Source organism: Drosophila sulfurigaster, chromosome 2R (assembly GCF_023558435.1).
Source record: "Drosophila sulfurigaster albostrigata strain 15112-1811.04 chromosome 2R, ASM2355843v2, whole genome shotgun sequence".
Classification (NCBI taxonomy): Eukaryota; Metazoa; Arthropoda; class Insecta; order Diptera; family Drosophilidae; genus Drosophila; species Drosophila sulfurigaster.
Window position 1 is genome coordinate 27,397,472 of NC_084882.1, and position 26,233 is coordinate 27,423,704.

General features: G+C 38.2%; 1 protein-coding gene across 4 annotated transcripts; it reads right to left on the minus strand.

Moving 5' to 3' along the window:
• Window positions 1–3,660: 3,660 nt before the first annotated feature.
• LOC133838060 (ichor) lies at window positions 3,661–15,999 on the minus strand. Of its 4 annotated transcripts, none has more exons than XM_062269012.1 (3): window positions 15,478–15,999; window positions 14,588–14,793; window positions 3,661–7,016 (listed from the first exon to the last, which is right to left on the minus strand). In XM_062269012.1, exon 3 carries the CDS (start codon window positions 6,933–6,935, stop codon window positions 5,031–5,033), a length of 1,905 nt encoding a protein of 634 aa, XP_062124996.1. In that variant the 5' UTR covers window positions 6,936–7,016; window positions 14,588–14,793; window positions 15,478–15,999; the 3' UTR covers window positions 3,661–5,030. The 4 variants fall into 4 exon arrangements, with proteins under 4 accessions (XP_062124996.1, XP_062124995.1, XP_062124994.1 ...); XM_062269011.1 differs by having other exon boundaries at window positions 15,371–15,999; XM_062269010.1 differs by having other exon boundaries at window positions 15,097–15,999.
• Between the last annotated feature and the right edge of the window lie 10,234 nt (window positions 16,000–26,233).

Here is a 26,233-nt window from a genome sequence, read left to right on the forward strand (position 1 = left end):
CTTGTGAATGAAAAGATTCCGAATCAGAATCTAAGAATGAGTCTGGGAATTTTAATCAGAATGAATCTTTGAATGTGCTGTATAAATTTGCCGTACTAAGTCTGAAGTTGCACGCATACGCTACTGTTAGATACTCTGTATATAATGTGTAAATTATTATTATTACTTAATAACGAATACAATTCTTATTTATAATAAGAAAAGTCGGAGCATCTAAAACCTTTAATTTAAGTTTAGTTTGCTAATTTATTAAATTTAATTATATTGTTTGGTATGATTTCTAATAGAAGTTGGTTGCAAGCGGAATTTTTCATTGACGTTTAATAGATTAGTACAATAATTTTATTTAGCAAAGTGTGAAGACATTTCAGAGCCACTTCTTTTATTATTATAGTTTTATGACTGATCGTGATTATTATTTATTTAAAAGATACGTTCAAAAGAAAGCTTATAAGTTGTTCTTATAAGTGGTTTGGAAATTCCATTGTTGACAAAATTTGTGGTAAATTGTTGATCATTAAAATAGTTATTTTTAGCAAAATATGAAAATACTTTTCTTCTTTTATTCTTACAGTAAAATTGAAGAGAATAATTACTTTTTATTTATAGATGATGAACGTATATTTTATATGCTCTTAAAATCACGCATACGCTTAGTAGAAATGTATTAAAAAAGCTCATATTAATTTTACTATTTCAGCAGCAGATCACATAATTTGTTCATATTTTTTATAACAAATTTAAATATTTGGAAAAATGTCAATTAATTTGAACGGAAAAGAATGTTTTTTTATATTATAGATAAGTGTATACTTTTTTTTTTTAATTACGCATACGCTCAGTTGATATTGAACCATAAAAAATTTAATATTTCTACTATTTCAGAAGAAAAAATCATGATTCGTATAATTTATATATATAATATACTTTCATTAAAACAAGTTTGCTGATTTAATACATTTGATTATATATTGGTATGCTTATTACTATTTCCTATTATTACTATTTCAGCAGCAAATAGTTGTAGATTTAATATATTTGACAAATTGTTAATAAATAGAATAATTAAGCCGTAAAAAATCATAATTCGTTCAATAATTTTATATAAAAAAAGTTGTAGATTTAATATATTTGAAAAATTGTTAATAAATAGATTATGTTCATTAGAAATTTAACCGTAAAAAAAGCTGTTAATATTATTACTATCATACTTCTGCAGTAAAACTCATAATCTGTTGTAAAATTTCCATTCGCTTTATGACAAAATTAATCTTTTAGGCCAACAGTCAGTCCATACCGTTTCCTCGGCCATGCTGTGGTCATAAATTTGGCACGTGTTATGCTCCATTTGGAGCAGAATCGGCCATCTGCATGCTCATATGCCGCTCATCATATTGCGGGTGATTAGGAAGGCGATGTGTAGTAACATAAGAGGCACCCACGCAGTGTGGCAGTCAACAAGCTCCACGCCCATTACTAACTATGTCTAACTGTCTCAAATGAGCTGTGCGGGGCTGCCTTGTCAGCTATAGCCCGTGTCAAAATCTTGGCCAGAAAGTGTGTCATGCTAAGCCAAAAAATAAAAAGTAAAGAAGACTGAAGTAAATAAAGAAATAAAAACTGTTTGGCTCTGCCTACGACAAAACGTTGGAGAACGAGCAGAAAATTACGTTTAATTGGTACGAACAGAAATAAAACTCAATTAAAAAAAATGCCAAAAAGAAATTCACAAAGTGCAAAGTGTTATTGCTAATGCGCTGCCAAATGCTGTGATTTGGTTTTATTCTTTTCGTTTAATATTTTGTGTTTGACCTTTGGCTGTGGAACAAAGCAACACGTAGCGCATTTTGATTAGAACAAAACGTGGACACTGTGTAAAAGCTAAAAGGGGAAAAGAGGGAGGTGGAGAAGAGCGACAGTTGGAGGCATTGCCATGATGTTGCATAAATTTAAGTGCCACAGATACGAGGCGCAAGATACAGAAACGAGTTACAGATACACTCGGTGTGTACATGCAACGTCGCGACGCTCAGAAGCAGAGGAAAAAAAAAGCTTCTTCGTAAACGAAGCCAAGCAAAGATACAAAAGCAACATAGAAATGCGGATGCGATGCGGTGCGATGCGATGCAAACTAAACTACATACTCCAGACTCTCCAGCAAGCAGCGAGCAGCAAGCAGCAAAGCTATCGGTGTCTGGAGCTCTCAGTCTGAGTCTCAGAGTCTGTCTCTCCATCTCCATCTCCATCTGCAGCTTGTTGCGGTGAAAGAGCATGCGACCGGGCAAAGTATCTTTGTATCTCATTTGCCGCGCGCTCTGCTCTGCTCTGCTGTGTTCGCAAAGCCAAGCCAAAGTCAGGCCAGGCCAGTTAACATTTCAAATCCGTTGTGGCTGCCACAGCAGTCTTCGGCTGCCACTTCTTGTGACTTGCTTCGTCGTGCTCGCTCGCTGGCTAAGAAAACGAGTCTGGAAATTGGGTCAGTGGCACAGTATGCATGGCATTTTGTTGCTGTATTTGTGCCGCTCTCTGTCGCCGTTCGCATTTGTATCTGTATCTGTATGTGTGTGGGTTTTTTTTCTTCCATTTCTTCTTTTTTTTTTTTTTGGGTTTGCCTTTAGCTCTTTCTTCTTTGCATGGCTTTCTTTGCGGCGGCATTTGTGGTCAATATAATGATTCTGACTTGTTCGCTCAGCTCGACTTGGCTTCGCATTGACTTGGTTTGGTTTGCTTTGCTTTTTGGTTTGTGCTTCTCCTTCTCCTACTTCTGCTTCTTATTGTTGTGTTGTATCTTTAGCTTACCGCATTTTTTGTTGTACATTTCTTTACTCACTCTTTGCACCTACTCTATTTTCCACTCGGCTTTTGTGGCAGACGTGCTGCTTGCTGCTTTTATGTCAGGTTCCTGCTAATGGCCAGCGGCACATGCGTGCGGCATAAGCAATGCGGACACCACAAAATGTCACTCGGCTTTGCCACCCAATCAACCAGATCACTGTGGAACACCCAAAAACTGTAACTTGGTTGACATCTAAACTGCGTATACGTGATATATTTTTTTCAAAAGTAGAGCAAACTTCTTGTTTTCTGGCTTTAAGTATTATTATTTTTGTTTTTGTACATTTAAAATGACAAAAATGTTTGTATTTCTTTATTTAAGCATAAACATTAGAATTAAACTTTAAAATTAACAAAATAAATATTTACATTCAAATTGGGGTTTCTTGTTTTTTTGTTTTTGTTTTTTAAGTACAAAGCGTCGATTTGTGTGTGTCTTTCACTTTGTTCAAGATTGAATAAATAAAATTGCACAAAACTAAAATAACATTAGATATTTGTAAAAGAATTTATAATTAATTGCTTAACGTATTTATATTTGTTTTTTTTTATGAAAAGTTATTTAAATAGCTTCAACAGTATTAAATATGTGCTTAGAATTTTTGTATTCATAAATATTTTTATTTTTTTTTTTTAGTTTTTCTTGTATGTGTTTTGCGTAATTTCCATTTGTAAGATTAACATAAACTTTAGCAACAAAATTTTTAAAAAACAAATTAACAACATTTAAATGTAAGGTGTAATAATGATTATTACTTGAGTACTTTTCTATTTTCATGCATTATTAATATGTAATTATGTATGTAATTTGCTTTGTTTTGTGTGTGTATGTGTGTGTGTGTGTTTTAATTCTTGTTTATGCTAAATGTTTAACAATTATTATTATTTTGCCAAGCCCGCTACAACTTAAATTAAATACATATAAAAAGATATATGCTTTTAAAATTAATGTTTACTCTTCTTACTCGTTTGTACATTTATTTAATCATATTAATTTAGAATTGTATTGCTTCTATGATGTGTGCGTGTTTTTTCATTATTATTTTTTGTCTTGTTTATGTTTAAAGTTTTTCAACACAATGAGGTACATAATTTATACAAAATTCTTACTTGACAAAACATTTAGCTAGACATTAACTATTATCTAGTACTTATGTACTTATGTGTGTAAGTATTTTTATATATATATATCATATATCATCTAGGTGTGTGTGTGTTTATACCTGTGCCAGGTGTGTCGTCTCTTTAAGGTGCACGAAGCGCGCAGTTTTGCATCAAAACAGAACAACAGTTGCAAAAAGACAATTGGACGCTTCGTTGTTCTTACATTGCTTGTGGTCTCTTTGACAGCAATCAACTCTGGCTGGCTCTAGACATTGTAACTGGGGTGTAATTAATAGGTTTGTGCAGGTTTACAAGTTGCCAAACTACAAAAATATCTATATATTAGTTGTCTCACTAAAGTGTTGTCTCATTTTATAGCTAGAATTTAAAGATGATGTTTATATTACTTTCTGACCTATTTCTTCTATTGCTGAAAACTTAATGGAACTGTGGAGGTAGTAGGTTGATATTCCATAATGCAAACAATACAAAAAGGTATTTGACCCCACAATAAAGTGTAACTTTTTTAGAACTACTTCTTTACTTATAATGCCCATCTTTTTAACCCCCCAAAAAAACCCTTTTTCCCGTATATTGACTATTCAAAGAGATCAAAAGCAACCAACAACAACGAATATATCAAAATGCTGTGTGTATGACATTGCTTCACCTTTCAGGCGATGGCAAACTCAGACTGCAGATATATACTCTATATCTCTGCAGTCTGGCATTGGTCAAGCAATGCGATACACGAGAAGCTGCCGCTCCCAAAGACCCGGACATGGTTTTCAGTTTTGTGTGTGTTTTTGGTGACCGAGTGACATTGGCGGGCACTTTCTCTAGCATAGCCCAGGGCAGCAAATGTTGTCCAGCAAAGTGAGTCCAGTTGCAGTTGCAGATGATGCACTGCAGCATCTACAACTGTGACTTTTATGCTTTGCTGGCCATCCAATGCATTGTGGGCGATTTTTGTTTTAAGTAAAGTTTCTCTCTTCTTTTTTTTTTTTGGATTCTGCGTGGCTGAAAACATAAACGTATATTTGCTGCTTGATTTGCTATTGGCGAGCGGAATGTGCATGTGGCCGCTGTGGTCAGTCACGCCCAATTCTCTTATGCATCTGTTGATGTTTCAGCAAGTGCGCCTTCTGGCGAAACGCCTTCGCACACACATCACAGCGGAAGGGCTTCTCGCCGGTGTGCGTGCGCAGATGCACCTTGATGTTTGACTTGTTGAGGAAGCCCCGATTGCAGATGCTGCATCGATGCACCGGCTTCTCCTTGCCCAGCAGTCCGCTCAGATCGCTGGCACTGAAACTGGCCACGCCCGACGGCGACATGGCGCTCATCTGTGGCACATCACCTTGCCCCGATTGTTGTTGCTGCTGCTGTTGTTGTTGCTGCTGTTGACTCGACTTTTTCTGCGCCCGCGAACGTTTCGCTTTCGGCGTTCCCGTCGGCGCTGTTGTTGTGCTTGTGGTGTGCGGATAACTGCTCAGCATATCCGGACTGCAGAGTCCGTTGTCCTTAAGTCCGGTGCCCGACAGTCCGCCATTCGGCGTCAGCTGATATGTTGCCTGTTGCTGCTGTTGCTGTTGTTGCTGCTGCTGTTGCTGCTGCTGCTGCTGGCTCTGATTGCTGTTGTTGTTGTTGGTCAGATAGCGCGGATTGATCATCAGATTGTTGTCCGTCGTACTGACCACCGAACCAGGCGGACTGCAACTGCTGCTGGCCGCCGACAACTCGTTGCAATATGAGGTAGAACTTGGCGTCTCGCTCTTCAGCGTTGCCGTCGTCGTCGACGACGATCCATTGCCACTCACCGAACCCGCGCCAGGCGGTCCATGCTGCAGACGATTCTGCAGCAGCGGCATGTAGCCATGGCTGAGCAGGCTCTGCAACGTGGAGCTGCTCGCGTGCACCGGCAGCGGCGAATGCGGCAGCATGAAATCGCTCAGCGTATCCTGCTGCGAGACGAGCACTTTGCCCTCCGGCTGTATGCAATTGCCATCGATCCAGGCATCCAGATCCATCCAACTGTCACGCGTATCGTTGCCCTCATCCTTGTCCAGCTGATTGGAGACTGTGGTGTCGGCTATCGCCGAGCCAATGATCGCCGCAATGTCATCGATGCTGTTCATGTCCACGTACTCGGTTAGATCCTTGAAGATGCGCACTCCGCTGCCATGCAACGAATCTGCCACATGATCGATGGGCGTCAGTGTCGATCCGCTGCTGGCCAGCGAGTTGTTATTGTTGTTGTTGTTGCTGTTGACGGGTGCGTTCATAACACAGCTATCCGCTACGGAGTAAAGCTTTGAATCTAACTGACTATCGGCGAAGAGCTTCACATCGCTGAGGCAGGCATCCGCATCGGCGCTGAGCACGCTCTCGGGCAGGCAGGTGGATGACGACACAATGTTGTGCTCCTGCGAGGAGCCACCACCGCCACCGCCTCCTCCTCCTCCCCCTCCGCCACCGCCACCTCCATTGCCGCCTGTCCCGCTGCAGGTTGTGGCCGCCGTTGTGGACGTGGGATTGCTGTTGTTCGATTGCTGGTGTTGCTGATGCGGATGATGTTGCTGCTGCTGCTGTTGTTGTTGCTGCTGCTGCTGCTGATGATGATGCTGATGGTAGGCGCTCTGTATGTAATTGTTGTTGCTCTCATCCGGCAGCCGCTGGGCAATCGCATGATAATGATGACCCGATATCCCATTGATCGACAAATGACCCGTGTATCCGGTGAATGGAGGCAAAGGTTTCAAATCGGACAACGCATTCAGTGACGAGCTGTTCAACAGCAGATTGTCGAGCACATCGAGCGAGTTCTTTTGATCCGTGTCGCTGGGCAGCGAGTCCAGATCGTGTTCCAGCAGCAACTTGTGGCCATCGAGCAGATACTGATCCTGACTGCTGGTCTGCGTGGGTCCCCAGCAGGGGCTCATCAGTAGGCTTTCGACTTCTGATTCACTTGGCCCGTTCATGCTGCACAACTTCATTGTCAGTTGACCCGGGCGTTGGACAGGAATTGTTTGTGCTGCTGTTTGGTGTGTATAAAGTTAAAGATGTACCAGTTGAAGCTGCAAAATGAAAGAGAAGGAGGAAGGAATGGTTAAATGGGGTTCTATAAAATTAATGATTAACCTAAAAGGAAAATGTATTAAAAGTAGGTTAAGCGAACTATGTTCTACAAATGGAGTATTAAAGCACAACCTTAAGAAGAATAAATATAATATGATAATATGAGAGCAAAACTAATAATAATGATAATTTAAATGAGTTTATAATCTACTACTAAAAGACGAAAATATAAAAGGAATAAATATAATATGATAATATGAAACCAATACTAAAAATACTGATTAACTAAAAAAAGAAAAAATATAATATGAATAGACAAGATGTCATATTGAAAAAGAGTATGAGAGAAAACAAATATAAACAACAAAAAATTATAAAAAGAATAAATAAATATAATATGAGAAGATATCATATTATGAGATAAATATAATATAGATAGACACGATGTCATATTGAAAATGATCACGAGAGATATATAAATAAAAAATATAAAAAGAATAAGTAAATATAATATGAGAAGATATCATATTATAGAATACAATATTATAATATTTAAGAAAGAGCTAAAATATGTCATGAAGAATCTGCTACAATTGAAAAGACAAAAACAAGATTTGGTTTTACTATCCATCATTATTTATCATACTGCAGTTAAGAAAGAATAGAGTTCTTTAACAATAAATCAAAGTCATATAGATTCTTAACTCTTGTTAACTCTTTTAAAAAGCTTTCAGTTGAGTTCCCATTGCGCCATTCAAGTGTAAGCTAGAACTCTGTTATTGGCTTCATTTTAAGCTCAGCTTACAAGCCACTTCCGTTAGATCTTTAATTCAGCTGAGAGTATCTCAAAGATCTACGGATTCTAACCCATTCCAGCACATCAAGTGGCAGCTGCACTTGCTGACAGACCAAACGAGTTGTTGGCCCTAATGTGAGTTTAATACAAATCCCAAAACAAAAATTGGAACTCGTATTTGAAAAACTACAAACTAATCGGGGGCCAAAAATTTCCACGAAGCTTTTCATATTTCACACAGCGATTAACAAAAAAGGGAAGAAGACGCCGCCAACAACAACTACAACAACAACTAGTTTAGACATTCAAGATACGAAATTCGAAACGAAGTCCGAACAAAATCGATACTCAGAATGGCCAATAATAATTTCGAAACGGTATTTGGGTCAAAACATTAATAATCAGTTAAATTAGCATATAAATTGGTAGAAATAATGCGACTGCGACGCCAGCAGCGAAGCGGCAGAACTTGTTGTGGGGGAATTTGGATTTTGGATATCGTATTTGGATATCGATAGACGAGAGACACCGACAATGAAAGTACAACAACAACAACAACAACGAGAGACATGCGACACAGGTGCAGAGTTACCACCTTGCCACTCCCGTCCCTTCAACTTGTCCCTTGATTCAGAAGTAACTACGCCATATTCAAGACCAAGACGAAAACGCAATGAAATAGAAAATCTCAAAACCCAGACAGCAAAAGAGAGATAGAAAGAGAGAGAGAGACAATAACAACAAAGTAGAAGTTCGTTTTTGGGGAGAACCAAACGGTAAAGCAAATGAAGCCAACAATATAAAGTATTTTTTTTCTCATTTTGTGCATACTTGATTTTTTGAGGCTTGGCCACTTTTAAGTGTGTGTGTGTGTGTGTGTGCGTATGTGTGTGTGTGTGAGAAAGAAGAAAGCACAACGTAAAGCACAATACGACTTGCACCTAGACTCAGACTGTTGCCTGTTGGTCAGCGAGCGAGCGAGAGAGCGCACACAAAGTTTCGCTTTCAACAGGTTGTGTTGTAGCAACATGTTGCTAGCTCAGCCTGCGGCAAGCAACAAAGCAACAGACATAGACACAGACAGCGACTAGTCCAACTTACGACTACTGCTGACTGCGACGTCGACGCCAAGCAGCGACGTTAGCGTCAGCTAAGCATGCGCAGCTAAGCGTGGTGGCTGCGCTTGTAGCGGCAGCGCAGCGCAGCCAAACTACCGTTACACGAGAGACCTGCTGACATACTTCCGTGTTCGGCAGAGCCGAGCCGAACCAGATGCCGATGCCGAACACACGAAGCTTCGCACTGAAGCTCAAGCTCAAGCGCAACTTTGCGTGCACTAAGAAAAAAAAACAACGACGGTAACAGCAACAGCAACAACAATAATAAAATCAACATGGCGGCCACTGCGTTAAGGCATGAATGGAAATTGCATTCGTACTATGCACAATTGTATGTTGACAATTGCGCTGAAAATAATAAATGGAAAAAATTAAATTTTGAAAAATTTGCAAACAATTATTAGATTATGTATAAACAAATTCCGAATTTACATTTAGAAATAAATTTTAATTTAATTATTTTAAAAACAATAAAGCAAATTTGATGGGAAGAAATTGAAAATATTTGTACAATTACAATAAACATTTTTATAGTTGAAAAATATTTTGAAAATGTTTTGCAACTACGCTAATAATATTGTCAGGACTATACTTAATTTTAATGTTTAAAACGAATTGCTTATTAAGTGTTTTTCTCAGTGTAATAAAGTTGTCGTGCTTTTTTCGTTTTCGGTTCCTTTACTGTATCTCTCTCATCTTTCTTTCAGTTACCGTGTGTAATAATTGTTGTTTGATGGCTTTTTGGTTACTTTTTTTTAATGCCTTTTATTCATTCCCATTGCTCATTACTTTGATTTTGAAGCTGGCATAGTTTCGCTGAGTGCCTGGGATTATTTTTTGAATTTTATGAATTTTCCTAAAAGCCAAAAAAAAAAAAAAAGAACCTTTGCTCAGTTTTGAGTGACGTTTTGGATGCGCCCTCGAAATTGGCGTGAAATATTTCAAAAGTTTCAAAAGAGATTCTGTTGCTTTTATTCTTTTGGAGTACGCGTCAGTTTTAACACATTTTTATTTTTTTCAATTTGATTGTTAAGTTTTTATTGTTGTTGCTGCTGCTGTGGCTACTCAACATTTAGATGTTTGCTTTTAATGAGCTACATTGTAACGGTTGTCCGTTGGTCTTTTTGCATTTGAATGACGGCCGCCAACATTAACGCCAACATCAACAAACATAAAATATACACGGCGTGGGTGCGCCACACAACAACAACAACAACAACTTGAAAAAGAGAGAAAAAAAACAAACAAACAATGCGCCTCTATTGTAATTTGAGCTTGTAAATGGGATTTTTTTAGATTATGGTCAGAGAGCTACACATTTTGGACAGTTGCTGTGGGCATTATAATTACAATATTTCTACCTCACTCTCTCCCTCTCTTTCTGTATCACTCGAGTGTATTTTTAACGGTTATTTTGAACGAATTAGTGCAAATTTTTGACAGCCGAGTGATTTTATGACCCTGAGCTGAGAGTTGATGTTTTTTTTTTTTTTCGTGATTATGTTTTTAATGAGTTACTTTGGTCAGTTTGTGGGTGCACTTGAATTACCGTTAAGTAATGGGTCGATGAATCAGCTTGGCAATAACTAGGTGAAGTGTCGCACACACACTTTGCAATCGTTTTTGAAAATATAAATGATATAAATGTACGGTAATAAATTCTTTTATCTTTCACCTCTATCAACTGAACAGTTCTTGCACCCTTTGGGAAACTTCCATTTCTCATTTGACCCAATGAATTGAACTTTTCAACTGCAACAACTACTTAAAGCAATTCGGAACAGCAACAGCAACAGCAACAAGACGTCAACGAGAATGGCAACAGCTGTTAGCCAAATCAGCCAAGAAATTGAGTTCTTAACAACAAAGAACGAACGAGCAATAAAAATTAAGCGAACAACTCAAGTTGTCGAGGTCCAACAGAGAGGGAGAGAGAGAGAAAAAAAAACGGGGTACAAAACTGATGCTTCAGCTGGGGTTTTAACGGAAATTGAGCTTAACCTTTGGCGGCAATCAACTTCCGTTTAAATGTTCGAACACGAAGCAGCGGCAAAGGTCAAAACGTTTTGTACCCCAGCCAATACGTTCCAAATAGGCAATTGGCCAACAACACCAAATGGCCAAAAGAGAGAGAGAGAGAGAGAAGGAGATGTAGTGGGAGTGAGAGAAAAGAATCGCAAACACTTTTTGCCCTTGTGCGGACAAAATGAAAAGAAAAATCAGGTCGGCGAGCTGCGGCGTCGGAAAAAGCGAATGAAAAATTATTTGATTGCAAAATTTACAACCGCAACGATTTCCACATGGAAAAACCGCACGTAGCATTAGCCAGAGGAGGAGCAACAACAACAACAACAACAACAGCGACAGCGACAACAACAACTCGGCACAAGGCTGAAAAGCGGTTTTCCAAGCAACAAACTTTGACCAAGACCGAGAAGCCGAAAAAAAAAAAACTCCAGCCACAGCCTCAGCCTCAGAAACGTGTGGCTGGCATTGAGGTCGCCATCACTCAATGAAGGTTGCTGCAACTGCAACACCAAGCAGCAACAGCAACAACAACGACTTCATCTTGTGGATGCAACAACAGCAGCATCAACAGTGCAAAAAATTAGTGAGAACAGCCAACTGGCAACAATGGAGGAGACGTGCTTGTTGCCTTTATTTTGTTGTTTTGTGTTTTTGTTGTTGCTGCGCACTTGACAGCACATGTGGCACGTGTGATGTTGTTGGTGTTGCTGGCAACAGTTGCTGACTGTTGTGGCTTCCTCTGGAGTTGCTGCAGCTTTTCATGTGGGTTGCAAGCTGGTCAACAATTGTTGTTGTTGTCGTAAGTGGGCGTAAGCTGCAAGCTGTGGGGCACTTATGGGGGTGTTGCATGTGTGAGTAATGTGTGCCAGGTGCAAATTCGATTGTACATTAAATGGATCAAATGTTGTTTGGGTCACCAGCAAATAGTTATGGCACATAAATATAGTGGTTAGTACTTTGGTTAGTTATCGATATTACATTTAGTGCAAACACTGCACGATTTTATAAAGTGTCTGCTAACAAACAGTTGTCTGAATGGGCTAAGTACGTGTCTGACATGATCGTGCCCTGACTCCGACAATAGCTGATGATGATGATGCTCCGATGCTCCGATGATGATGATCCGTTAACCGTCCCTAGCTAAAGGTGGCCAACACAAATATGTGTGTGCAACAACAGCAACAGCAACAGCAACATCGCAGAGAGATGACAACCTGGCGATAAACTTGAAATGAAGCCGTGTGGTCAGCGAGCCCCAAAGTACGAGAGGCTTGGCGCTATTTTTATGACGGAGGCTGTACAAGAGGCAGCTGACTACAACTTGAGGCTGTTGCTGTGGCTGTTGCTGTGACTGTTGCTGTGACTGGTGTAACCCAGACTAAGACTAATACCACACCCTGTGTGCGCCTGCTTAGCGGCCAAAACACAGCCACCCAGTAAAACAACAAGCAGCAGCGAAGCAACGGACAAGCAACCAACCGACAACTAACAACAACTATGCAAATTTTTTTTTATGATGTTTAACTATTTTTAGTTGGTTTTTTACTTTGTTGTTATTTAAATGACGCCCTCGTGCCTCTTGCTGTCGCTGTCGTTGTCGTTGTGTGTGTGCTGAAACTGTTAACACCCTGTAATCAGCATTGGCAAGCGGGTATGTTAACACAGCAGTCGGACAATGCAAAGCGTAAAGCTTGTCAATTATGTGTTAATACAACAAAAGTAAATACTTGATATATAGACTACCAGATACCCTGTAAATTTGTTAATTAAATGAACTATTACAGGGTATCAGACTGGTCAATCTCTGGTTGTCACTTCTGAGCCTTATGTGGTCATCAACAACAACAAAGACGAACAATACAGCGTGTCTGGGCAAGTTGAATTCCCCCAAAAACCCAAAACATTGCTCAGGTCAGCGAACTTTTGAAAAGCGCACGTCTAAAATTTGTTGTTTATTGTTATGGTTGTTGTTGTTTTTGTTGTTAGCGATGTTGTTATGATTATTGCTGTTGTTGTTGTTGCTGGCATTTGAATAATATAGTATCTAGTATATACTAGAATGTTTGTTTTTGGCTGCGAAATGTGCAAATTGAACCCTAAAGCAGCAGATATTCTACATTTTCAAACGGGATTATTAGTATAAATATTCCAAGCTAATTTACGCATAACGCGAATTAAGTAATAGATTTAAATACGTTTTTGGCCAAAACCAAAAAAAAAAACAACAGTCATGCGACAACAATTTTTTGGCGAGATTTGCTCATCATGTGAAATACAAAAAAAAAATGAAAGAAAGAGAGAGAGAACTAGATGATACTTTGACCAGAGATACCCTCTAATTATTACCTACTGTGCACGCTAGGTGGCGCTACCACCCAGTTTTATATCGCTTAATTGTGTGCAGCTACAAATAATAATAATAACATTTTATTTCGGTCGCTTCACAGCATGTGGCAACCCCTTCAAATTAAAGTATAAAAAATTTTAAAAATGTAATTAAAATATCTAGCGACGGCTTCTGTTGTGAGATCTCAACTTTAATCTTTTGTAATTGATATGTTACAGTTTCCAAAGCTCATCTCAGTTGCAGTGAAAATCGAAGCCGCTTAAAAAGTACAGCGTTCAAATAAAGATACCGACAAGAAAAAAAATAAGAATTCAATTAATGACGAAAATCAGAATCTCCCGAGGAGCCAAAATGCAACTTAATGCTCAGTTGAATTTGTTACGCTCATTGACGCTGACAGACTTATAAAGTGTTGTTGTTGTTGTTGTTCTTCTTCTTGTACCTATTTCATTGTGCTCTCTTCAACTGCGAGAGAGCGAGAGAGCGCACGCTTAAGAGCGAAGAGAAGCTTTTTTTCTGGAGCCGCCGCCGCCGCCTCACTGAATGAGTAAGCGTAATTTTGCGTCATATAACGGTACAAACAGCCGCTACTGTGTTGTTGTTGTTGTTGTAGTACGTCTTGTGTTGTGTTGTGTTTTTTTTTTGGTTGTTATATTCCGTTGTTGTTGTATTTTAGACCATTTTGGTAGACAAACAAACGGTTTTTTATGATTTATTTTTAGCTTGGCAAAAGCGCTTGGCAACAGTTCTTAGCTGTAAACTGAAAAGAACTTTACTTCCGAGTGCAGTTAAGAGTTCGACTTTTGGGTCGGGGTCACTAAAATTAGACGCAGACCTCAAGCGATTCTCCAAAAGAATAATGATCTTGCTTATTCGTTTTTTTCTTCTGTTGGCTAAATGGTTATTTTTTAACGAGTAAAAAAGAGATGCCATGATATAGGTCAAGAAATTGGACTTTAACGAGATCAACATTATAGGTTACTATACCATATCAATTAACAGACTGAGGCTGTGAATTTCGCAATTGACAATTGACACCTTAAGCAGCCCCTCACTCCTCTCTTCCTCCCTCGTGATCACGTTCCTTACACAGACCTATGTACTGCGCTGTATTTCATAACAGGTGAGTAATATCGGAAACGATTTCGGTCAATGACTCTTTTGCTGATTTGTTTATAAATCAGGCTTGAGAATGTTCTTATTGTGAGGCCATTGACTTAAGTTTTTGCCTCCTAGAAAATTCATTCGCATTCTTCAGGTTTTTTTTTTTTGGTTACTTACATTTACGAAATTGCAGCATTCAGCTGTTGAACATCTTGTTAACAAACAAACAGATTGTTTAAGATGATTGTTGTTGTTGTTGTTTACGGATTTTTGTATTTTGTAGTTTCTTTAGAAATTTTATCTTGTTGCTTTTTTAATAATCCTTGTACAGTTTGTTCGAGCTACGTTTTGTAATCCTTTCAAATGCGTTTTATACGAGAATCCTTTAAGACAGTTTTATGGTTGCGATTAAAATGTTTATATCCAAAAAAAAACGCTTGTTTTTACTAGTCTTAGATGGGGTTTTTTTTATTGAGATAATGCCGTCAGCCAGAGAAATTAAAAATGACAGTAAAATGATAGCGGAAAATTTAGCTTTTAAATATTAGTTAGCGAAAAGTGTTAGACATGCAAAGAACAAAGAGAATAAGGTGATGGAATCAAGCAATAATTTGATGGGGAGTAGAAATAAAAATAAAAATAACATAAAATTCAAATGAAAAGCATAAACATTTTTGTATACTCACAAAAAGAATGGGAGGAAGACATAAATATATATGCATAAAGTAATGAACGGGGAGTAGTACGAGTGGGTATATAGTATATATATATATATATTTCGATATTTTTTATAATCCTTGTTTTCAATATAGTATATATATATCTTGTTTTGTTTTGATTTCTTTTTTTCTGTTTCTGTTTTTCTTTTATTGTATATATATGTATGTACAATGGACGACGTCGGGAATATCGAGATGGTGATTATTGTAATATTTTGCTTTTTGATGTGAAAATATTTACAACAGCGTTCTGGGTTTGTTGTCGATTATATATTTTTGTTTGTTTGTTTGTTTTGTTGTGGACGGATAGAGAATAACTTTGTTATAATTGTTGATTTGAATTTTAACTTTTTTGTGTATTTCCTTTGCTTGTTTTCAATATTGCACACTTATTGATCTCGATTGCACTTGCACTCTTTCAAATATATATGTATATATTTTCTTTATATATTTTTTGTATTATTCGATTGTTAAATACAATCTGGAGCAATCTGTTGTTTTGCTCTTGGCATTTTCGTCAACCATTTTCACAATTTTTGTAACGCATTTTAGACATATTAAACACTGTTGATTATTATTATTTTCCAATTTGTTGCCACTATTGTTGAACTAGTTGCAATTGTTGTTTTTGCACACTTTATTGTTGTTGAACTGGTCACTTCTTTTATTGGTTGTTCCAATTTCTGTTTGCTTGCTCTTGTTGTTATGCTTTAAACTACTACATATACACGAATGCTGTATGTGTGTGTGTGTTTGTGTCTATGTGAGAGAGTCCACGTCCGCACAGCGGAATCACGCGAAACAAAACGAACGCTTTGAACACAATTTACTGCGCAACAAGAATCGCACAAATCCGAAGACGTCAACGGTAGAAAGCCAACTGTGCGCAGGCGCAACACGAAAAGAAATTTTCGAGCCGCAGCGGCCCAAAGCAGACGCTGTCAGCGTCGACGGCGCAGTCGGTAAGCGAAGCAGCGCTCAAAGAAGTTACTCACCCGGTTGTTGTGCTCTGAGAGCGCCAAGCGCTTGGCAACATGTTCGATGCGCAGCGCAACATGTTTGGTCGCAGGTGTTGTCGAGGTCGATCGTGCTGCTGTCGGTCAAAGTCAGGGCTAAGTTTGTTTATGTTCAAACTGCTGCTGATGAGAGGCTTTAATTTAACATTTCTTTATTGAGAACTTTTGAATATTATATAAAATATTTAATATATATTAAATGTATATAAATTATTATATTTTATATTTTTTTGTTACTTTGTTTGAAGTGCCCAGTTTTGTCATGTTCTAACTTTACAGCCATACTTGTTTGATGCTCTCAGTCTTTTACGCTCTTTCTTTCTCTCGCCCAGTTGCTGCATCTCAGTCGCACGCTGGCTCCATCTCTCCAGCGCTCGTTCGCTCTCTCGCTCGCAACTTGACCTACTTAACAAAAATTTAACATTTTTTTCCTGTTATTTCGCCTTGTAAACATGCGAGCAACAATTACAGTTGCCGGCGGTGCTGCTGCTGCCGCCGTCGCTGTCGGCGTCGCTGCCTCTGCTGCTGTTGCGACGCGTCGCTGCATTTGCCATTTTGTTGTTGCATTTCCTCTTCGCTTGCTCATTTCGCACTTGTTGTTGCTTTGCAGGCCGCGTTGATTGCTGCTGCTTGATTGTTGCTGTTGCTGTTGCTGGTTGCTTCGTTCGTTCGGGGTATTTTTTCGTTCGCTGTTTTGTTGTTTTTGTATTTTGTATTTTTTTTTGCTTTTTAGATTTTTCTGTTTATTTCCAGCATTTTGCAGTTAACGGTATCGCTTCGAAAATGAAAGCTCACACAGAGACAAATACAGATAGAGATGCCGATGAAGATATGCATGAAGAGCACAGACACAGCACAGCTCGCAGGTTGTGTAAAATTTTATTTTTTGTTTTTTGTTTTTGCCCACGACTCGTGTTGTTGTTGTCGTTGTTGTTGTTGTGACATTAGCATAAGCACAAACAAGCGACGCCGCCGCCTCATCATCGACTTAGCCTCTTGACCAAATGCAACTACGTCATTTGGCTATCTTTTTGACCCTCTCTTCTTCTCCCTTTGGCCAGTCGAAGTTCAGTTTATCAGCCTCCGTGTCCGTGTTCAGCTGAAGCTGTGTCTCATGTTTATGGCTCATGATTTGTATTTTTCTTCAACTTTTATTTTTTACGTTTTATATTTTTTCGCTGGAATTTACTTGCAATTTTGTTTACTCGCAAATTCATTTTATATGCATGCTGCTTTTAATATTTATTTATTTATTTACGCATGACTCATGGGAGTTACAACTTTTCGTTGGTTGTGTGGACTCTGCTCGAGTATTCGAGTTTTTATACCGCGAACTTTATCTGTCGGCTATTACAATGCCAAGTTTGTTGCCTAAGTCTTTTGTTTCCAAGTGGACACTGGGAAGCAGATGAATGGCAATAATATTGAATTTGCTGTGGAATGAATTGAGTATATTACCAATAATATTTTATGTATTTTTAATGAATTTATTACTGACGCATTGTATTAAAATTGTATTTATAGATTTAACATATTGAAAAATTAGTACTACTTAAAAGTACACAATTTTGCATTATAAATATGTTTAAAACCGTTTGACCATATAACAAAAAACCATAAATATAATGAAAAAATTGTAATAATTATAAATTAGAGTTTCCAAATTGATTGTGCAACAATAGTACTTCATATTATTTCAAAGTTCAACAAAAATGTTTTAAGCCATAAATCATAATTAAAATCTATTTATAAGCGCATCCTTATTCATTGCCATCCCTTGCCAAAATCACACCCGAAGAAGAAGCTGTCTTTCAATTAAATCCAACTGAAGCAAAGAGTTTTGTAGCATGAACCGAAGAAAGACCAAAGAAATTCGACAGCCAAGCGACTGAAGCTCATGGGCACGGCTTGAAGAGTCGCACACGAAAGGCAAAATACAGTTAGACAAATTCTATGCACGTCAAATGTCAATCTCAGAAAACAGTACAAACAGTACAGCAACAAACAGGCAATAGATGTGGGCAAAAAGCGAAGAGTTAGAAGAAAAAAAAAAACTAATGATAATGAAAATCAATCTTGGCTTTAAACATGGCAGGGCACAGAATATCGGCACAGCTTTTTGAAGAGCGGCATACAAAACTAATTGAACTTGGACAGCGTGACACTTCATCAAAAAAAAGCGGCCCCAAAAAAAACTGAACAATATATGGGAGAAATAGAAAGAGAGAGGGAGAGGGAGGGAGAGAGAGATATAGAGGCAAGCTTGATAGTTGAGGTTTTGGGCCACGGTTCGGGGTTGATGCTTGGCCATCACTCAAGCTATTTGTTGCACACAAATAAAACAAGCTATCAAATTAAGGCAAACGCCACGGGAGTAGCACCTGGAAAGGGTCGCGCCACACAATGCCACACAACAGCATGGAAAACGGTAAAGTCTTGAAGTGCAATGCCATTACCATTAACCGAATACCATAACCAATATTGACATGGGGGTCAAAGTCAAACCACACACACACACACTCACACACACAGAGTCACTCCGATCTATGAAACAACAAATGTGCATTTGACAGGGCCAAACTTACACAACACCATCAAGAACCGAAAATGGGTTAAAATCATATATGATATAGGTTAGGCAAAGCTTCAAAGTGCCCACTGAAGAGCTGCCCAGGAAATGAGCAAAGATTGAAGTCCACAAATTAAGAGAGAGATGGAGATGGAGAGGGAGACAATCTTTTGGTACCTGCTGACCGCAAAAGATTGTAAATTAAGGTGCAAACAATGCACTCGCATATCGTTGGCAGGCTCTGCTTTCCGTTTGGCCAACACCTTTCTATTTGCCGCTGACCGTCAGGCAAATGTGACAAATCTCTGGCTCATTTGCGGCAAGTGCTCGTTGCACACCGCGGGTGCAACTTGCCCCTGTCGCCTTGGGTGGCACTTTGCCACTTTTCCACTCTGCCTACCTTTTGTGCTCGAATTCGTGCATCAATTGAATTGTTTTGCTCGCAAATTGGCAAAATAATTGTCGCCCACACGGCGACGACAGTGGCAATAGTCACAGCATGAAATGCCACCCACTGTTTAAACAGGTCTAGAAACGTCAACTGAAATCTCTATAAACGCTTGACAAACTGCAACTGCAACAAATGTCTAAATTGCAGTTGGAAATTCGTTGCAGGTTTTTGCATTTCAATGAGAGCGAAAACTGGTGAGAGATTTTGGTTCAAAAGTTCAAAACGTTAATAAAAGGCGTGTTAGAATTCTTCGTTTTAGCTTTCAAATATGTTGCAGGTTTGGCGCTTGAGATAGAGAGCGAAAATAGCATTAAACATTAACATTACATTCTATAATAGAATTGCCTAAAATTTGGTCAAAAACGTAAGTACGAGATGCGTCACAATTGAGAAAAGATTGTAGAAAAAAAACAAGAAATTTTAAAATTAGAGTTTGAATAGAATTTCTAGAAAGCTAGTATATATCTTACGTGAAAAGGCTGCCTGAATTCAATGTTTATTGCGCTAAAACTTGAATACTTTTAAATTGCAGGGATATTGCCGATTTTCCATTTACTAGTAAAAGGGAAGGGAAGTATGGAAGGAATATTGAAAGAGTTACTAAGAATTATCCAAAAAATCGGTTTTAATTCTACTGAACCCATTTTCCAACATTTTTTATATATAATCATAAAATATAAGTTCTTTTTTAATTTGCAGCTGCAATGCGTTTGCAGATTTTGTATTTAAAATAGAGATCGAAAGTACCCAAAGATTATGATATGAATAGGATTGCAAAAAGCCTACTTCCCTTATGCAAGAGTTCTGCATAAAAGTATAAATTCCCTTAAATTGCAGCAAACAATTCGATAAAGGGTTTTCATTTAAGAGAGAGAGAGAGAGAGAGAGACAGAAAATAGCTAAAGAATATTACTAATTTCTGTGAGAGATATTTCTTTTATTTTCTAACCCTAAAAAATTCTTTAAATTTTCAAAGGCAAATTTATCGAGAAAACAGTGAAAGAATATTATAAATGTTCATATGAATAGAATAGCCTATTTATTATTCTTCCATCACTTATGTAAGAGTTCTACCTTAAAATATGAATTCTTTTAAAAAATCCCTAGCTCCCCATTTTTCTCGCTGTCAAGTTTATCAACTTCATTGTTCTTCAAAGATTAGTCGAGCTTAGCTCATCATATTCAGAGCATTACAAGAAATGGATTTGGCCAAAGCCATCGCCAAATATATGTCAAATATTGCATAAATTTTGCATAATTTACCATTGCCAACAGCAACAACAACAATAACAACTGGCACGATAATAATAACAACAATAACAATAACAACAACAGCGATGCGGCAAATTTTGCATGCATAATTTGTATTCTTTTTCTCTATTTTTTCGTATGCTGTGCCAAGGTGCGGGCGTGAGCTACCAAAGACAACAGCAAAAAGTGAAGGAGGCGCCCAGAGGGGGGAAGTTCATCAAAGCTAATAACAGGCAAAACTACAATAACAACAACAGCAACGGAGCGATAAAAATAGATGGCAAACATAAAAAAAGCAGAACAACAAAACGCACCACAATAAAAATGCTAAATAAATTGCCATGTAGGAGCCGAGTTGAGTTGAGCTGAGCTGAGTTGAGCTGAGCTGAGTGATAGGGATAGCAAATAGGGATAGTTGCTGAAAGAGAAACAATAAACAAAAAGAACAATCTACAGCTGGAGAAATGGCAGCAGACAACAGACAACAACGACGACAAAATATGAATGTAGTGCAAACCGTAGGCGTTTTATCTGACACTAAAGTTGCAAATGCCAGCTGGAAGCGACGGATGAGGTGGGAGTTGGAGTTGAAGTTTTGCAGTTGTGCAGTTGATGTTGACTGCCGGGTGGGTGGGCAAAAGGCAGCCACAACGTGTGGTGTGTGTGGTGTGCCAAGGCGAGGGCGAGACAAAGGTCAAGCTGAAACGCAACTGGCAAAACCAGGCAAACTTGGCAACCGGAAGTGGGTCAACGAAAACCGGATCCGCATCGCAAAATGCTAAAACACCAAACGCAGCTGTGTGTGGAGAGAGATAAACAACAACAGCAACAACAAACTGCAACAGCAACAGCAACAGCAGCAGCAGCAACTGCGAAAACAAACAATGCAAAATGCAATTGAGATGCAAATGCAAATTGCATTGGCCACATGTTGCTGGGCTCTCTTTCAATGTGTGTGTGTGTTGATGCTGCCAGCAACATAAATAAACATCAAAATAATGCACGCCATTAACATTGCCAATGGCCCCCAAAATGCAATGACTCTGATGGGAAGAGAGAGCGACAGAGAGAGAGAGAGAGACAGAGAAGAGGAGTGAAATACAGACAGACAGCTAGGCAGACAAGCTGGCAAAGAAGTGCCGTTTTGAGGTGTCATGGGCATGGACCATTGCAGAGGGGAGGGAGCTGAGGGGAGCAGAGGGGAGGCTATAGCATGACCAAGTGGAAGGCAGACAATGCAGCGCAACGCTTGACTAACTCTGCGGACGGCAATGGGCGACAACTTTTTGTTGTCTGTTTGCTCTACGCTGTTGGCTCTAATGAAGATGCCTTCCAAGTTGGAGTCGATGTTGGTGTTGATGTTGCAGTCGGAGTCGGAGTTGGAGTTGGAGTTGGAGTTGAGCAAATAAGAGCGAGTGCAAACAAAGCGAACAAACGATGCAGGCGACAATTTACCTACAAGAGTTCGCCGGCTAAATGAAGTCAACAAATACAACTGAAATGCAGAATAATTGTGAACAATAAAAATGGTAAACATTTCTTTATGTTTATTGTTGCTTAAATTATATTTTAGAGTTCATAATGATAAGAATATATACTAATAACTCGCATAATATCATTCAATGAATATGCGCTTAAAGCGATAAATATTTCTAACTATTCATCGATGCACAAACAAGCTAATGATTTTGCAATATACATATATAAACATATGATCTGATTAATAATAATCAAACATACGCTTAAAATGTTAAATATCTCTATCTATTTAAAATAGTTTTTAAGAGTTCATAATAGAAACAAAATATTCTTATATTAACAAAATAGTGTTCAATTATTGTGAGCTGAGAATTATATATATTTCTTACACTTTATTGTTAGTGAATTTATTTTTTACAATTCATAATGTTAAGAATATAATATAATAATATTGTAATAAACATATACATATGTACATATGATCATATTAATAATAATCAAGAGACATGCGCTTAAAATGTTAAATATTTAAATCTAATAAAGAGAATATATTCTTATATTTTGCATAGTAGTCTTCAATAAATATGAGCTGAAAATAATAAATATTTCTTAATTTGCTCAAATAATATTTTAAAAGTAAATATAAGCTAAAAGTGGTCTAATATATATTTCGAATAATAATGAATAATATGCTCTGATGCCACTCAATATACTCGTATATTTTAGAGTTCAATAAAAGACATTAATAATGTAATATACATATACAAACAATAACCAACAACAAACATGACCTTCAAATAATAAATATTTCCTACGCTTTATTGCTCCTTAAATTATATTTAAATACAAACTATTGTTGGTCACACATATATTTGCGAGTAATAATAATCAATAAGTATAGTAAAGATTTCTATATTTTTATTGCTCCTCAAATTATAAATTCAATAAAAATGAGCTTAGTAAATACACTATTCGCTTATTTGCTGCTCAGTTTATCCTTTATAGCATCGATGTAGGCTAATCGTGGTTAACAGACAATGGTGGGAACACGTAAATTCCACGTTATAGTATTCAATAAATATGCGCTTAAAAAAATAGTAAATAAATCGCTGGATTTTTGCACAATCTCATCTCGGCGCGTTCTTTGCGTGTCTCAAGATTTTGCGCCTGAGTGCCAGATATTTATGCGATTTTTATTGATAACTGAAGAATTTATTGCAGACAAAACGAAAGACTGAGGCAACGAACGCGCCGTTAAAGTACCAAACCCAACAATTGCGCATTGTTGGGACTTTATGATACATCTGGGATTGGGTGCACACAGAACGCTTTTTTGTGCAGCCAGCCAAGCACAGAAACAACAACAAGAGTGAGCTGAGCCAGCATAACGGCCGAAAATCAGTCAGAAAGCAGAATCCCAAATAAAAAAAAGAATACTAAAAAGACGCGACGCTTGGAAATTATAACGCAACGCAACGTTTTGTATAACGGTTATCGTGGAAGGGGGAGGGGGAGGGGAGACTTAAGGCGAGCTAACACTGACACAACGGAACTTTTTTCACTTTTGCTGCATCTATGAGATACAGATACACTCGCAACACACAACTGCCAAGAGTGCCACCTGCAGCTGGAAGATGCAGCTCGATGACTGTGCGCTTTGTGTGTGTCCCCTCCACTCTGCATCGTAGTCGATGTTGTTGTTGTTTTTATATCTGTTGACTGTTTTTTAATTAAACTTTTTTGGTGTTGGGAGGGTGGGGAGATCTTTGAAAACGTCAACGTTGCCGCAGCAACGACGTTTGGACGCTGATAATCAGTTAAACGTAATGGGCCGTTGCAGTCGAAGTTTCGGGTCGATGTGATGCAGCGAAAGAGAGGGAGAGGGGGTAGCAGAGGCAACCAAGGGTCACCGTTGGCTGGCTTGACTGTCTGGGTTACCGTTTAAGCGCCTTAATTGTTTAATTGCCATTGCCATTGCCAGTTGTATGTTGTATGTTGTGTGTTGCATTGCACGGTTGGGGGGACTTTCGGGTTACCGTTGTGACAATCCACTGAAGCAAATTAATCGATTTGCAGTCTCAGTCACAGTTGCAGTTGCTGTCACCCGTCTTACCGCCACCATCGAAGTTGAAGTCGGAGTCACTGTCAATGCTTCACATGAGCTCGATTACCAATGTTGCTTCTGCTGCTGCTGCAACCGCAAAGCCGTAGCAACGTGAGTGAGTGACGGCTCTAGCTGCTGCTGCTGTTGACCCAGCTCCTCGATTTGCATATCTACTATATGTATGTATATATATATATATATCCCAGCAAAGCGGGGCAGCAAATCCCTGACATTGGTGTGGCGGCATCGTCGCTTCTTGTTTCTGTGTCACTTTGCAATCAGTTTGCCATTAAATGCAGAGCAAAAGTCTCCACTGTCTCTGTTTATCAGATACTTGGTGTAACAAATGGCTGAGGTAGCTCCGTCAACTTGATAGCTTTGGCTTCGTTTGCAGATAAAATGCATAAAGTGTTATGCGACAAGTTTGTTGCCCAAGTCATTTGATTATCAATTGCGAATCAACTCCGCAAACATTCAAATGTGAAATGCAACATTCAAACTCTTTACGAGTTTGTTGCTTAAGTCTTTTGAATTTGTATATCTGATATCTTCTTGGAAATGCTTTAGATCAAATAGATCAAATTGTATATTTAGTTTTATTTGAAATTTATATTTAAGACTTCTATTTAAAGTACTTTCAATATTCTGCAAGTTTGTTGCCTGAGTCTTTAGATTTGCCACAATGCAATGTTGACTGCAGTAAAAACTTCACACTTTTGTTGCACAAGTCTATAAAATTTTTGTATATTTGTTGTTAGTTTGCAAGTGCTTTACAATTTGTCAATCAAAAAACCAAAAATTGTATATTATCAATCAATAAACTTAAATTTTTTCATTGCCTGAAGGGTTTTATTAAGTTTGCTTCCTAAGTTTCTTCATTTCGTAGGATTTCTAAACAAGAAGTTTAAATGAGCTTAAGTTTGTTTCCCAAGTCTTTTATTTCTTAGTACATATTTATTGGAAGTTCTAATAATCAACAAGTTTGTTGCCTAAGTCTTTTGATTTTGTTAAGTTGTAAGTTGCCATTAAATTTGTTTCCTAAATCCTTTATTTCTTATTGGTAAATCTAAATTGGAAGTATGTAGCCTTAGCTTTTTTGCATGAAAGTTTGTGTCCTAAGTCTTTAAATTTCATTTTAGTTCCAAATTAGTAGTTCTAATATTTACCAAGTTTGTTGCCTAAGTCTTTTGAATTTGTATATACATAGAATTGTAAAACCTTCAAAGAAACATTTGTTTGTTTTCTATCTTTTAATTTCATGACTTCAAATATTTTACAAGTTTGTTTCCTAAGTCTTTTGATTTTATTAAATCATTTTAAAGGCTGTTGTAGTTTCTTAAAATTTTGATTAAGTTATAAACATACGAATATACAACGTTCTTTGTCACATGTCTGTATTTGGCAGACTACAAAGAGTTTAAAATTCCTTGAAAATTACTTTTAATTTCAGAGCAGCGGCTTCCCAAAGTGTACTTAATTTATTTTAATTTATTTCATTTAGATTTCAGATTTATCACATAGGTCACGCTTGTCCAAAATGTTGTACCTGTGTAACTGTGCTCTCATTTCTTTCGAAGCCTTTCCTTCGGCTGCCAAAGTTAATGCGCCTGTCAAAAAAGATTCAAAGACAAGCAACAAATTTGTAAATCGCCTGGTTGCACGCCTTGCGGCATCAACTTGGAGCTGCAACTTGCAACTGAGACTGAGATTGAGACTGGTATTGTGAGTGTGGAACTGTTTGCAGCGTCAGCGGCAGCGGCAGCTTTGCAAGCTTGCCACACAAAATTAACCCAATTATGAGAGGCGCAACATAATTAAAGTGGACATGTCGCCGAAAAAGCAACGAGCAACGAGCAAAGGAGTCAAAGCTTGAGACTCTTTTTTGGCCAGTTAACCACATGCGGTTGCAGTCACCACACCAGCAACCACACAACAGCAACCACCTCCAATGCATCACTGCTCCACACCCTTCGCCACCCTACGACGAGCTGAACCCAAAGCAAATTGGGTCACGTGCTCGACGCAACGCAGCCGGCGACTTCAACTGACAACTTTACGATATGCCAAAAGCCTGAGACAAAGTCACAGCCAAAGCAAGAGACAGAGACAGCGGCAGAGGGGGAGTCTGACTACGAAGATGATGAGTTGAAGTTGAAGTTGGAGACGTGACTCCGGCAATGTGCGTAGTCAAAAGGTAAGTTTGCTGTTGTCTTCGTTTTGCAGTGAAGTTTGCC